We start from the raw sequence: 13,443 nt of genomic DNA, 5'->3' as shown, positions 1-13,443 counted from the left end.
TTTTTTGTGTTCATTTCGGCTGATTCAACATTGAAATCAGCAACAAAGGGGCCGAAAGCGAGGACATTGAGTAGAATTTGGGGCTTGATAATCAAACATATGCTTGCTTATCTGCCCTTTACTATACACACCAGCCAAACCCTGTAGGTTCCTGTAAATACCCGAATGTCTAATCTCGTGCAGCGAAGAACAAGCTATCAAAATTTAGCTTTATACTTGGTTCCGTGTTTCTTTTCAGACAGTGGCCTTTATCGTCCCTCTAGCAGTGATATCATCGCTTTTGATTTTAACATGGATTTGTGTTTGTGTGTGCAAAAACTTCAGGTGAGCACCTGATCCTCTGCTATGCATAAATTTTAATGCCACTTCTGCCTATTCAAATCGGAAATGTTCCACGACTAAAACTTCTCATCCAGACTAAAGCTTGTTATGAACTCCAAGAAATCAAATTTCCACGTGCGCCCAGTTGTCATTGAAGGTGGTTTTCCTGCAAATACATGCCGGTTTGTGAATGACGAACCCGAACCGTGTAAGGTGTTCAATCCAACCCGTGTCACGTTGAACAGGAACTGGTTTGCTAATTAGCTATCCCACCCTTTGTTCGAGCTCCCGCTGAACGCTTCAGCCTGCGAATTCTACTCTCGCTTTTTCCTCAAAGTTGAATATTTGTGAGGCTTTTGATTCACTCTATAAAGTGCCCGGTGACTTATCAGATTGGCACATACATACTTCAATGATCACTCTCCTGTGGCACTCAGTAGAACCATTACTTGTCTTGGAAAGCATTTGTGATTTTCTAATTTCTAGCCAATAATTAAATTGTACTGACCTCGCAAAGTGCCAAAGAGGATACACAACATGGCTAAATAAACAGTACCACTACCATTTACGGTTTCCCTTTGTTCACCTCAGTTTCTCGGAAAGATTTATGCTGCAGTTATTTGCAACCTCCAGGTTACACTAGAATAACTTTAAATCAAGTACTAATATATTTATTCCATTGTTCTTTCATCCGATCATAGTATTCCAGCATCAAAAGAACATAAGAGGTTTGATTAATTGTCAAACTATGATATGTGTTTGCTACGATACAGAATTCAGGGGCCAAACACTGGGACATGGTTTTAGATTATCGGGCCACCATATCTGCGACTTAAGGGTGGCTTTGTAGACTTTTTACTAAGTATAAATGGATACTAAAAAGTAATTTCACACGAATTTTACAGCGAGTCAAAAGCTGTCTGGGCAGAGCTATTGGTCAAAAATGCTCTGTAAATTGACGAAGTTAGTAGCGACGTAATCGCTACATCGTCTACCGCAAATTTCGCGCTAGTCTCAAGGATTTCGTTATGGCTTTGCGCAAGTACATACACGGCGGTTAAGCTGAACAGTTTATCACTGTTTGGTAGATTACGCTAGCCGATCCGACTCGGTCTACCCATCTCCAATGCGTCGAGGAAAGCGACTGACAAATCACAGTCCATAATAATTTACTAAAGTCTCGGAGAAAGTTGTTGCAGATTGTCACCGATTGCTTTACTCCTTCGCTTTTTTATTAACCATATTCATAATGCCCACATTTGAAAAACAGGACCGAATGTTACGGTTGGCGGTCAACAGCCATCGTACCGTTGATTAACAAGGACTCACAAATGGGTTTTGTGTAGGCGATCAAAGTTGCCACTTTAAGTATTTTGAACTAAACGGTTCTGAAGCGGTGCTAAAGGTGCCCAAGGCGTAGTGTTGTGTGGTCGCAGAGATTCATGAGAGACAAAAAATGAACTTCAAGTTTTCATTTTCCGGGATAGTTAATCTAATGTACGCGCTGAGGTCTCGTTGGGTGAAGAATAACATGATCTTGGGGTCTTTATATTGGCTGTGTTAGGGATGCTCAGATAAAATGTTAACCGATAAGCGAAAGTTCTGAGTGAGTGGGATACAAATGTGAAAATACATCAGAGGCTAATATAAGATGGTTGAATGCTACCTTCACAGTTGGGATTCACGACTCTGGATTCAGAAGAGGCAAATTAGTCAATAATGGAAGGGATTTACTCCCATTCCTTCGTAATAGTGCGACTTCAAATGTAAACTTAAAAGACTGCCATATCACAGGATCTTTATAAAATTAACAAAAAAGGCATTTTCAAGAGGAAAATCTAATGCCATTGCGAAAGATTTTACAGAACGCACTGTTGTGCATTGGTGGTCTTGTGAGACAACTGTCTGCCTTATTTTAAGTTTAGCTCGAATCTTCGGACACGCAATGTGAGGGAAGTTTAATAAACGCATTCAATTGGGCGAATTGCGCGGCACTGCGCAAACCACCAATTGCCGAGCAAGCGACTTACCTGGAGTTCCGGAGAGTACGATCTCCCTTCTGTTACGCATTGAAGGAAGATTTGAACAAAATTTCAACTCACTGATTAGGTGGACACTCCAAGCGTAACACTTCACTCAATGTAACAGACTTAGTTTGGACGAGTTATCTGGCAACATCTGGAAGGGTAGACTGCGTACAGCTCGTGTAAGATCGTCAATCGGCATTTGCTTACAGCATTTGATGGGCGATAGCAAGGAAATTATGCCCCTCCCGAGTTCATTGACTGTTTAATCCACACATAATAAATAATCAGGTTTCGTCTGCAGAAAGAACGCAAACCAAGTTGTTTGTAACCTACCATTTCTCTTTGCACTTGGTAAAATTTATGACCGCACTGTCAAGTGCTTATTAATGCTTTTACCCTTTTATGTGTTTAAAAAGTACAGCTATTAAAATTATACCAAAAAGGAATTTTTTACAAACTTTGCCATGGGATATAAAGCATAGAACGATTTCTGTCGGAAGGGAAACAATATCCACAACTTTCTTGTTCATTTGAAAAGTTTGCGTTAATACAAAATATCGTTTGTTGTTAAAATGCATAAAAATGACTGGTCAGTTGGTATTGAATATACACCAAAGTCAATGACCTACTTTGATGAAAATTAGTGGGCTGATATACGTGACTAGCGAAGGCACGACTGCTACTCGATGGCAGAGTTAAAGTTATTGATGTAAATATGCTTATCGGTTGAGCCTCTTGGTCCCTTCACACCCGGAGCATTCTTTGGTGGCAGAATGGGTGTGAGACCTCCGCCGCTCTCTCTCCTGTCGAGTGTTACTGCGTCGGAATTTTGATGGCTGAGTGGCACCTTCTCCTGGTCCTTCACCGGCTGGATGTAGTAAGGGTCATTGTATAGACCGTAGGCAGCAATGTCACCCCCACTTGGGATGTAAATTGCGTACGGAGATATTTTGCGGCTGATAGGGTCTTCACTGTGTTCACTAACCCGTCGAGTAACATACGTCATGGGTTTAGTCTTTTCGCAGAATCTTCGCCTTGAAAATGCAAAAAGTGTGCATATATGTGCATACTTCGTGAAACTAGTGAATCATCAAATAGTATGAGATTATAATGATTACGTAGATAAGCTATTGAAACTAGTATATGTACCAATATTTTTTCGGAGTAACCAAGTTCATAATTATGTTGGATTTCTACTCTGCAATGCACCCACACGAAATGCGCGGAGTACTTCAGACACCCTTCTCCTGATTACATGCTATTGTGCCATCACCAAAATCATTTTTTTTGTTGTCTCTGCGTGATATCGGCCTACAACTCTGCTATCAAAGTGCACAAAAAGATCCCTCGAATAAAGTTCTAGCACATTTTAGGATTTACAAGGTCAAATTTGCGCACTATTTAGTTATTTACTTCATGGTTGGATAGTATTCACCAGTTTGGGCTGAAGTTACGTTATGCCAAATTCTTCGCCTTACCTTAGATATCTTCGATAGGCCGCTGCGATAACTACAATGATGAGAAGTGGCAACATTGCCGTAGGTAGAATGAAGTACAATGTCTATGGAAAATTCAAAATTATGGTAAGACGATAAATGACTTACTAATGATTGGTCTTTAAAAAGTGTGAGGAAAATGTTTAACTTGTTACTAATCATGGAATTTTTCTAAAAAAAGCGGAGGAATTCTGGATACATTGTTGATTTAGTGAAAAACATGGCTTGTTTCCAAAGATGTTAGATACTACGTCTAAATCATATCTAGGTAACAATATGATACCTGGGTGAAGAAGATTTCACATTGCCTCCCGAACCAGCCTTGTAAACACTCACAACTGAAATCCACACCGTTAGCGTTGTCGACGCATGTGCCACCGTGTAGGCACACCATTGACACATTTGTGTGAAGTTTTTGACTGGCGACTTGACAAGGTGTCAGTAGTTTTAGGCTGCAGGAGGCTCCAGTCCATCCGTAATTACATTCGCAGTGGAAACTGTCCACACTTGAGTCCAGAAATGCACAAGCACCATGGCCCGAGCAATTTTCGGCACTACAGATCTTAAATGAATTACCCCGTGCAAATTACAAATTAATTGTACTAAATTGAAATTTGCCACTTGCTATTTTGGCGAAAAACCAACTGAAAACCAATTCTGCATTATGCGAGAAGGCAGAGAGGTGCTTTAAAACTTCCCATCCATTGAAGCGGGTACATTTCAATGCATTTGGAAATTCACAGTGCCTTTCGAGTCGTATTGTTTTTAATTAAGGACATGCACGAGACTGATGTATACCACGTACCGAAGGCACTGAAACTGCCGATGCGCGTGTTTTGCAAACGAGCCCAGTGTAGTCTGTTTAAGTTTAAATGATAAACACTTCCTTTTGGTACAAGAGAGCTGGAAATTTACACTTATGAACTTGTTACACAAATCGAGGTGGTAATTTTATACTTTGTCTGTACTGTGAGCTACACTGAGTCACCATATCTGGTAAGAATTGCCTCGCCTGCGTAATTATACTGTTACTAATCCAGTAACCTTTTTACAGCCTGTCAAATTACACACACGACACCTTCACAACGTTAACTGACCCAGACAAGCATTAAATGTAACTCTAACTCACGTCCAGCACCTCGCACCTGGGTCCTGTCCTGGGTTGAGGACATTGACAGTAGTACTCATTGTCACCGATGTTCTGACAGCTGCCACCGTTAAGGCAGACAGTTGACTGACCCAGCTCCCGGGCGGCGCGTTCGCATGGCGTGGCCTTTCTTTCACAGTGTCTTCCGCCCCAGCCAACCTCGCAGACACACTGGTACTCTGGTCCGTCCGCTTTACACTGGCCGTTAGGGCCGCAGAGGGACCCATCGAGGCAGGGATTATAGCCCTTCTCACATGCACTACCTGCAAGAGTATGGCACAGAGTTGGGTGGGTTTTCTACTTGTAAGAAGGATTAGCTTATTATTATGCAAGATACCACATCATATCAGTCAAATATGCTCTCCACGTTCGGCAAATTCTCACGAGTTCTCTGTCTGAAACGGGATTCTACCTCACAGTACATAGGTATTTTAGTAATTTGGAATAAAAGAAAACAAAGTAGGTTAAGGTGGATTAAATAGGATATTCCTTCGGAGAATATGCAGTCAAAGTCATATTACTGCCTCTGTTTTGGTATTTCAGACAGGTTAATGCTTGAATAGCGCGATTTGGAAAATTAAGATTTAAAAGCAAAATTAAAATGCGATAAAGACATAATTATCCTTCGAAGTCCTAACACCAGCAGAGATGTAAGTTTTCGTTCAAAACACGCAGAGATTTTGAGAGGCACAATTTGTCTGAATCGACTGAAAAACTACTAATATTGATCAATGAGGCGGAATAGATGGGTACTATTGTAAAATGTCATCCTTAAGACAGAAATTTAGCGGGTATTTGTTGCTTTATAAAACTGTTACTTGTCCTCCTAACTTGCCACACGAACGGCGCCTAGGAGAATGGCCGATGAGGTATCGGAGATCGAAACACAGTCTACTGTGTGTTGCGCAGATGACCCCACGAAAAGCAGCATGATAGAACATCAATTTAGTTACCTGCTAGTGGCCTTACCTTCGTAGCCACTGCACACGCACTTGTATCCATCTCGCAACGACTGACAAATGGCATAGTCTGCACAATCATTTGCGGCACAGTAGTCAATCTGATCGCATGTTGGACCCATAAACCCTAAATGATGCGAAAGGATGGTTAGTAGTTTAGTTAGCTATGGGGCGACAGAGAAGGGGAGGTCTACCAACAGCAAGACGATGTTCTCACAAGTAATGGTACATTTTTATACCTTACTTAAAGTGTGTTACCTTTGCTTTTCCGATAGAATGTACCTAAATGTGTAAAATAAGCAATAGAAATGACTACGTAGGAGGCTTATAAGTTTGTTCGAATAGCATCGAAATAATGGTGCCACTGCTGCATCCGTCACACTGGGATATCATTCATATTAGTAGGTAGCAACCCATCTTTCACTAACGACTCAGTGGGTAAAAAATACCACTTGTAGGCATATAGTGGACGCTGATGCTTTTCATTAATAACCGGCATGAGTATGTAGAATTTGAAGTAAAATTTCGCGTTATTTGTGGACCTAATTCCAAAAGATACGGGAAGGAAGGGACGCCTAGAGGATTTGGCTCTTTCCAGTCACGCTATTAATGCTTGGTTAGGTGTGTTGTCGAACTTTTGATAACGTACAAATCTTTACACAGGTGACTGGCTGAATTTTTAATTAATTGCTGCATTTTTCTCAAATGGCGGAAACTTTTCAAATGGTCAGGTAAAGGATTCCTTGGTGCGTAATTCATAAACCTCATCAGCTCGAGAGATGCACTGCGTCTACAACCGGTACGTACATAAGGGCTGAAATAGCACCTACTTCAATTAGCAATCATTGAATTGGTTACTTGTCATAATTGTGTCTAGTACAGTTTCCAACACACTGAACAAATATCATGGCTTTGAAAATTCGCACTACCGTGTGCAGTAATGCCTGAGAAGAAAATTTGCTTTCCTGCATTATAAGGCGTCAATTGACCCTTCTGGACAGAATGCTCCTTCTGTCCATAATTTCAAACTGTCTAATCATGACAGATTACAGCTTCCTTTCATTTTATCATTTAAAATCTCTATTTTTTGGCTTCTATTCATCGATTTCGAGGCTTTCTTTAATTGGGAGAAGTCGTTGCAAGGCGTAAAACAGGACTTTTATAAGTAAAACATTTCTAAGTTCTTGATTTACTCCTAAAGTCTTTTCGGCAGCCCTGGTTAAACATGTATATTGAAGTGGGATACCTCTTAGACAAATGAAGTTGCCATCCGAGTCGCACGTGTTCACACCTTCACGGGGCCTGCACACGATGTTGCATGTACCGTTCGTCTCCTGTCCCGCGCAATCCACACGTACAAGGGCCTTCATGCTTTAAAGGGAGAGGCACAGTACTTTTTCTTTATTTCCATAATTTCAATTATGCTCACGCCTTAATAAACCCAAAATAGTTATGAACAAAAGGTCTATAACTTTGGATCTTCTGACAGAAGACTTTTAGTTACTCATACACTTCCACAGTCCTGGTTAGATAAATGAAGCATTGGGTGTGCCGTTCCCTATTTATCTACACAGTACTAAGGGGATTGCATTTGAAATGTGTAAAGTAAAAACGAACTTTTGGTTTTACTCTCACTGAAAGTGTTTTGTGGATTTGCTAAATAATCTACAAAGTATCCACTGTCGATATCTTGTTTAAATGTTTCATCCAAACCAGCATTCTTCCCACCTATTCACGTTTAAATACAATTTCAAAAACTCCTACCTTCAAGACTGAACAAAATGAGGACTTGATCGCTGCTCGATTTGCCCGGCCAGAATCACACCTTATGTCATTCTTAATTTGTGAAAAGTTGACGACAAGGTACTAATCCACATCGCATTTCAATGACTTACAAAACATCATTCATATAGACGAGGTCCCTCCGGAACAGGGGAACTGCTGACCAATTTTGCGAAAGCGTTTCCATATCCAGTATCCCCTCAAACTGGGCGATGAAGTCACTGCTGGAAACAATGTCAAAATCCCATACGTCGATTACTATCTCCATGGTTTTCTGTAAAACAACCGTAAGAAATAGCTACATGAAAAGCTTGATGGCCTTATCTTTTATCACATTTAAGTCAGAGTTAATTACTACCAAACAATCTAACAATTTACGTGAGATCTTTGAACAAGCCAATGCTTGAGTGCCAAAATATCCCTTTTATTGACCTTAGATATGCGATTTTCATAACCATGGTGGCCTTTAGCCATTAATATACTATTTACTAATGGTATCAAAAGGAGATAAAGGTGATATTCGAGTTTTCGATTAAGTATCTCTGAAAAATAGCGCAAAGATGTTAGAATATAGCGATTTATTTGCGAGATATTTGCATCTGTGGTAGACAACTCTGTTTGCCTTCCCACTGGAAGGACAGCTTTCTATTTATTTTCGCAAATGTCACTAAAACACCAATTAAATGCAGAATCCAAGGGACATGAGTTCAATGGCGAACTTACTCTGAGGGGTGAGATTAGCGGGATCACCGTTTCAATCGCGCCCGCCGCGCTCACCTCAGTCACGTCTGGATAGACTTCCGTGGTCTCATTGTACATGTCGCAGGACCTAATGCAATTCAAAACAAATCCTGAAATTAATGCCATAGTGATTTTGATTGATGCTACGCAAGACATTTTTAATAAAATTAAAGTCACTCTAATAAAATACGACTCTTCTGAAGATAGTAAAATCTAATGTCCAAGGGTTTTAATAAGCAGATCCGATTTTCGATGTGGATAGGAGCTACTTATAACTGATACCGCATAAGTAAGATCTTATGAAAGCCTAAGCAGTCACTTCCACTAAAGCGAGTGATTTTTGGCCCAACAGTAAAATTTATTACTACCTTTAAAAGTTACCAATTGATTCTCGTCTTGAAATTAAACTCAACCTACTACCTTACCTAACTTACTACTTTGTTTTACCTCGTAGGACTGGCCGACTTCGAGTAATTAATAGGATAGGCGAATTATCCACTGAAAGGACTCGACAAAATGTAGGATATTTTCACCCTTTTTAAATCAGACAGTCATAAATTATTCAAAATTACAATTAACAATAACATTAGCTAAAGGCCCCATCATTAAAGGCTACACAACCGTATTCTGCTAGCCTTTTTAAATCAAGACATCGATACTTATTAACAATGCAGAACAGAGAATAACCCTGGGAAAACAAAAGACGTTGGCAGTGAAGATGCATTTCAAGAGCAAAACTGTCGACAAAGATTAGTGACTCACGTGCCCGTAGTGCTTTTGATACAAAGAAGGAAGTAAACGTCACATGTGCTCCCAAAATCACACCGATTGCCATCGATGAGGGTTCCAGAGGGATTGGAGTAACCAAGTAATAAGTGTAATTTTCTCACCTCGTTCTAGGTGAAAAAAGGGAAGAAAGTGGATGAGTAGGACAATGGTTGATTAGTAGCATCGGTTTTGTTTGATTCGATAAAAACCTTACAATTTTATGAGGGCAGTACTCCAACCTATTTGATTTAAAGAAACTAAATGGCGCAGGACTTATAGTGACAAGCATTATGATAGGATTTGGAGTAACGTTAACCGACATAATAGAACGGAACATTCAGTATTAACAAGCAGCTCCATTTAGCTAGGAAAAGGATATGTGTAGCTCCAATGATTTAGAAGACATCTTCCTCTGCAAAGGAATGAGTCAAAGTTTCCCATTTTTTACTAAATTTTAGGTGAAAAAAGGCAAACACCTTGAGTTAAAGCGCAATTTTAGTTGCCCATTTTAAATACAAGTCGTTTGCGGTAGAAGCTTTGCGGGAAGCCGGTCTCCAGTTGCCATTACGTCGTAAAATGGCAATTACTTGGTAAAATTTGCTTCCAAACCGGTTAATTCGGTTACGCAATACGCGTTGGCAGCTAAACACTAGAATGTAGTGTTGTCACATCACAATTACGTAAATGCACTTAAAAACCAGCACGAAAGTTGCGTTGCACAAAAAATCGTATTTAAATATGAAAAGATGCGTAAAACTAAATAAAACCAAAGTTTGCGTGAATACGGGACTTATTCCTCCCATGGTAGGTAAAAATAGTTTTCCAAACGGAGTTAGCTATCAAAAACTCGGCTCCATTTTTGAGAGCTGTTGATTTGCCCTTGTGTATACTCCTTTGCATGTATCATTATCTATGCTGGCAGGCAAAAAACAGATTCAAGCCATTGGTCATTTAAAAGCACAGGTGATCGAGCAGAGGAAATCAGTTAAGCCGAGACTCCATAGGCAATGTCGCAGTTTAGTGCGGCTATGATTTTGGGTCATATTAAGGCTAGTCTACACTGGGCAACGTAGGTCTTATTTATGACTCCTTGTCGTAATGTTATCGCAAAGGTAACATTGACGTACTGCGGTTTTGACTGGAGCGTATACGAGAACCGAAAGAAGCATTTTTACCATTGCACCGTGCCACATTCCGCACAAGGCAGTTGACTTATACGTCCTTACGGCCCACAAGTACCACAGTTATAAACATCACAGCCTATCGCTTCGATTAAAATCGGACAGGCTTTGTCCACGTAAACAAGACGCACTAATGCCGATTGGATGTTGCGGCACTGTGACTTGGATACCCGAGCGGCATTCCATCACTTGTCTGTTCAGTCCTAACATTGTATGCATGCAGGTGTGCTGGTCGCACCAATATCTTGGAAAAAGTAGTAGTGCTTAAGACCTCTATGTCCTTAGCTCCTCTTCTACTACGATATTCATAATTTTCTTGCTAAGGTCGAAATGTATTAATGACTTGCCCGGAATCCAAGTCAGCTAACAGCCAAAACCAAGGTACTCCAAGGAGTAAACAGGCAATGTCAGAACGACCGACTCCCTCACACCTTTCACTTGGTACATTCTAGTTTTACCTAGTTCTCAAATAACCGTACACTTATTTCACACTATAATTTAAATTAATCTTTGCACATACATAAATATAATATGTCCACCGGAGGATTAGGAAAATGGAAGTACTACGTGCACAGGCTGAAGGTACAAGGTAAATATAAGTATTTTCAAAACAAATGCAAGAGTGAGAGACTCATTGTCAATAATCATGTACGTATTCCACTGCACAAAGGCCCAGAGAACTCAGACTGCACTACTTACCTTTCCTTGTAAGCGTTTTTAAAGATTTTGTGTACACAGTAGATCAACTTACATTCCTCAGCGCATTCACGACATTCACCTATAACTTTATGTAATTTGGAACTTTATATTATCTTATTTTTACTAGAGGTTTTCGGGCTACCGGGAGTTGCTGAATTAGTAAGAATTGAAAGGTGATCTTGAGGAGCATAATATAAATACCCTTGCTACCATCGTTTCAACAGTGGAACATGTAACGTAGTTGAGTTAAATGGGCTGATTTACACATTTTCTCTATATCACAATTTTGGTGCCATTAAACAAGAGCTAGGGTGTCTGCCGAAGCCATTTGATTATAATCATTCGGTGACGTATACACAGTGATGATAGACTTACAATTTGCATAAATTTAGATTCATAGTTTATGCCATACGTGATTTTATTTATAGTTACTTTTTCCGATTTTGCGGCCTCGCTGAAAGGCGAATTCAATCAGCTAGTTCTGAACCTGATCCTGACATTAAAAGGATGCAGAGATCGTCCAGGTTAAATATTCAAATCATTGATAATAAGTTAAACAGTTCACTGGAGTTATTTGGAATGAAAATATCCAAAAATGTCCTCTTCATTTACTCTGTTGATGTAACCACCTGGCCGAATGTATATTACCTCTCGACGCCAAAATTGATTCAAGATGCAACCACAAGTTACCGTTCACTTTACATCGCATGCTGGCAAATTGCAGATAATAACCGTACTAAAATGGAAATCATCAATTTTCTCCCAGTTTCCAAATTTTTTCTTCATTTGTCAATCGCTGTTGCGACGTTAGTGCAAATTGTTATTTACTAATTTGATTTAATAAATTAGCTCAAGTTGCCCTTGTAGTGGCAATAACGATAGTTAGCCATTAATAAACAACAGATAGTAGTGTTTTATTTTCTTTTTAAACATTAAGAGAGTAGAATGTCAGAATCGCCTTTATTGAATCAATGACTCAAGCAATCCCGAGTGGGTTGGGGAAAGCAATAAAGAAAACAACTTACATTTCCCGCTAAATAACAATTTAAGCATCCTTTGTGGGTAAAATAAACATTGTCCCATTATCTACTCTGCACATAGGTGAGGCAATTTTGCGGTCGACCTAGGCACCTCCATTCGTGCATCTCCCCTCTGCACGAAGCATCGACAGCAATCGAAGACACTTACATACTTAAAAAATCGTTACCCTAACACAACGACCTAAGGAATCTCCCGCTTTGGAGAGGGAACTTGGTGCCTATGTAAAAGGCTACCACGCCTGCACTATATTAAGTCGTATCTGGTTGTTGAAGCCTGGAATATTTCAATAAAGATTATTTATGAATTTGTGGGATTTCTAAATACCCTTTAAGAAGCCACGTAAGAAACGCCCGTTTAGATTCGACGTCACAAAATCCAGATAGTCATATCTACAATCTAGCAAAACCCTATGAGGACATGATAGGATTGCTCTGTGATGTGGACTTAAATTTCGTAAGCGCATTAGAACTTGAAACTGTCGCCTAGTATTACTAGCTCAATCACCCAAACTACAGCTATTACTTAAGCACATCATACTGGAGGAGCCTGAAACTCCAGGCAATGTTACTCTTTCGCTTTTCTAGAAGTTTCCTTCTTCTTGAATAATTTTCTAACATTCCGCAAAGTGACCGACCAGTAACACATGCAGCTGGACTTTGGGCTAGCAATCACTAATATAGTCAAGGCCGATCAATTACTATCAATAAGCAAGACTGGAACTACCCTGTTTCTCTAGTGTCCAGCCAGTGGTAGCCTACGCTCCAGTAGCTGATTTCTTATACTCGTCTGCAAGTAAAGGCTTCCGTATTGGAGCCTCTGTCTCCCGATCACTCGGGTGGGAAAATCGACAGGATCTAACCTCATCCACGGAAGCATCAATATATAATACTGAATTGGATTTTTGATATTTATCAGTGGTTCACCACAACCTATTGGGACCACTGAGATGTGCGCACGATCTCCTCTACGAATCACGGTTAGCGAAAGGGCTCGATGGATTGCAATGTAAGTTCACATGGTGGCGATATTCAAGACGCACGTCTTGGATTCTTCCATTTTCTAGGTAGCTATTTGGGAGAGGCGAATTCGAAAGACAAACTTTGTGGCCATCAATCCCTTTTAACTCCCAAATCGAAAGCCGCCAGGTTATTTTCTGCTGAGATGCTTAAAGAAGAGGTCGTAAAAATTAGTTTGCCACGGGGCTAGTCTACTGCAAGGTAAAGATGAAGGAAGAACGTGTGTTGAACATGTCCAACTAACTACGGAAATCAAGATGGATTA

At 40.1% G+C, this 13,443-nt stretch overlaps 1 protein-coding gene across 1 annotated transcript; it reads right to left on the bottom strand. All coding sequences in view use genetic code 11, as the record gives it.

The window, feature by feature from the left end:
* Positions 1 to 3,027: 3,027 nt before the first annotated feature.
* On the bottom strand, positions 3,028 to 11,311 carry EGR_01543 (hypothetical protein; the record flags this gene model as incomplete). The annotated part of the gene is made up of 11 exons (XM_024490792.1): positions 3,028 to 3,382; positions 3,827 to 3,909; positions 4,128 to 4,406; positions 4,974 to 5,254; positions 5,961 to 6,077; positions 7,197 to 7,321; positions 7,846 to 8,006; positions 8,456 to 8,561; positions 9,236 to 9,369; positions 11,174 to 11,200; positions 11,246 to 11,311. 11 exons carry the CDS (start codon positions 11,309 to 11,311, stop codon positions 3,028 to 3,030), a joined length of 1,734 nt encoding a protein of 577 aa, XP_024354657.1.
* Positions 11,312 to 13,443: the final 2,132 nt, after the last annotated feature.

The sequence above is a fragment of the Echinococcus granulosus genome, assembly GCF_000524195.1.
Source record: "Echinococcus granulosus chromosome Unknown EG_S00006, whole genome shotgun sequence".
Taxonomy (NCBI): Eukaryota; Metazoa; Platyhelminthes; class Cestoda; order Cyclophyllidea; family Taeniidae; genus Echinococcus; species Echinococcus granulosus.
Note: the sequence above shows the minus strand (reverse complement) of the source record. Positions and strands in the feature narration are given on the sequence as shown.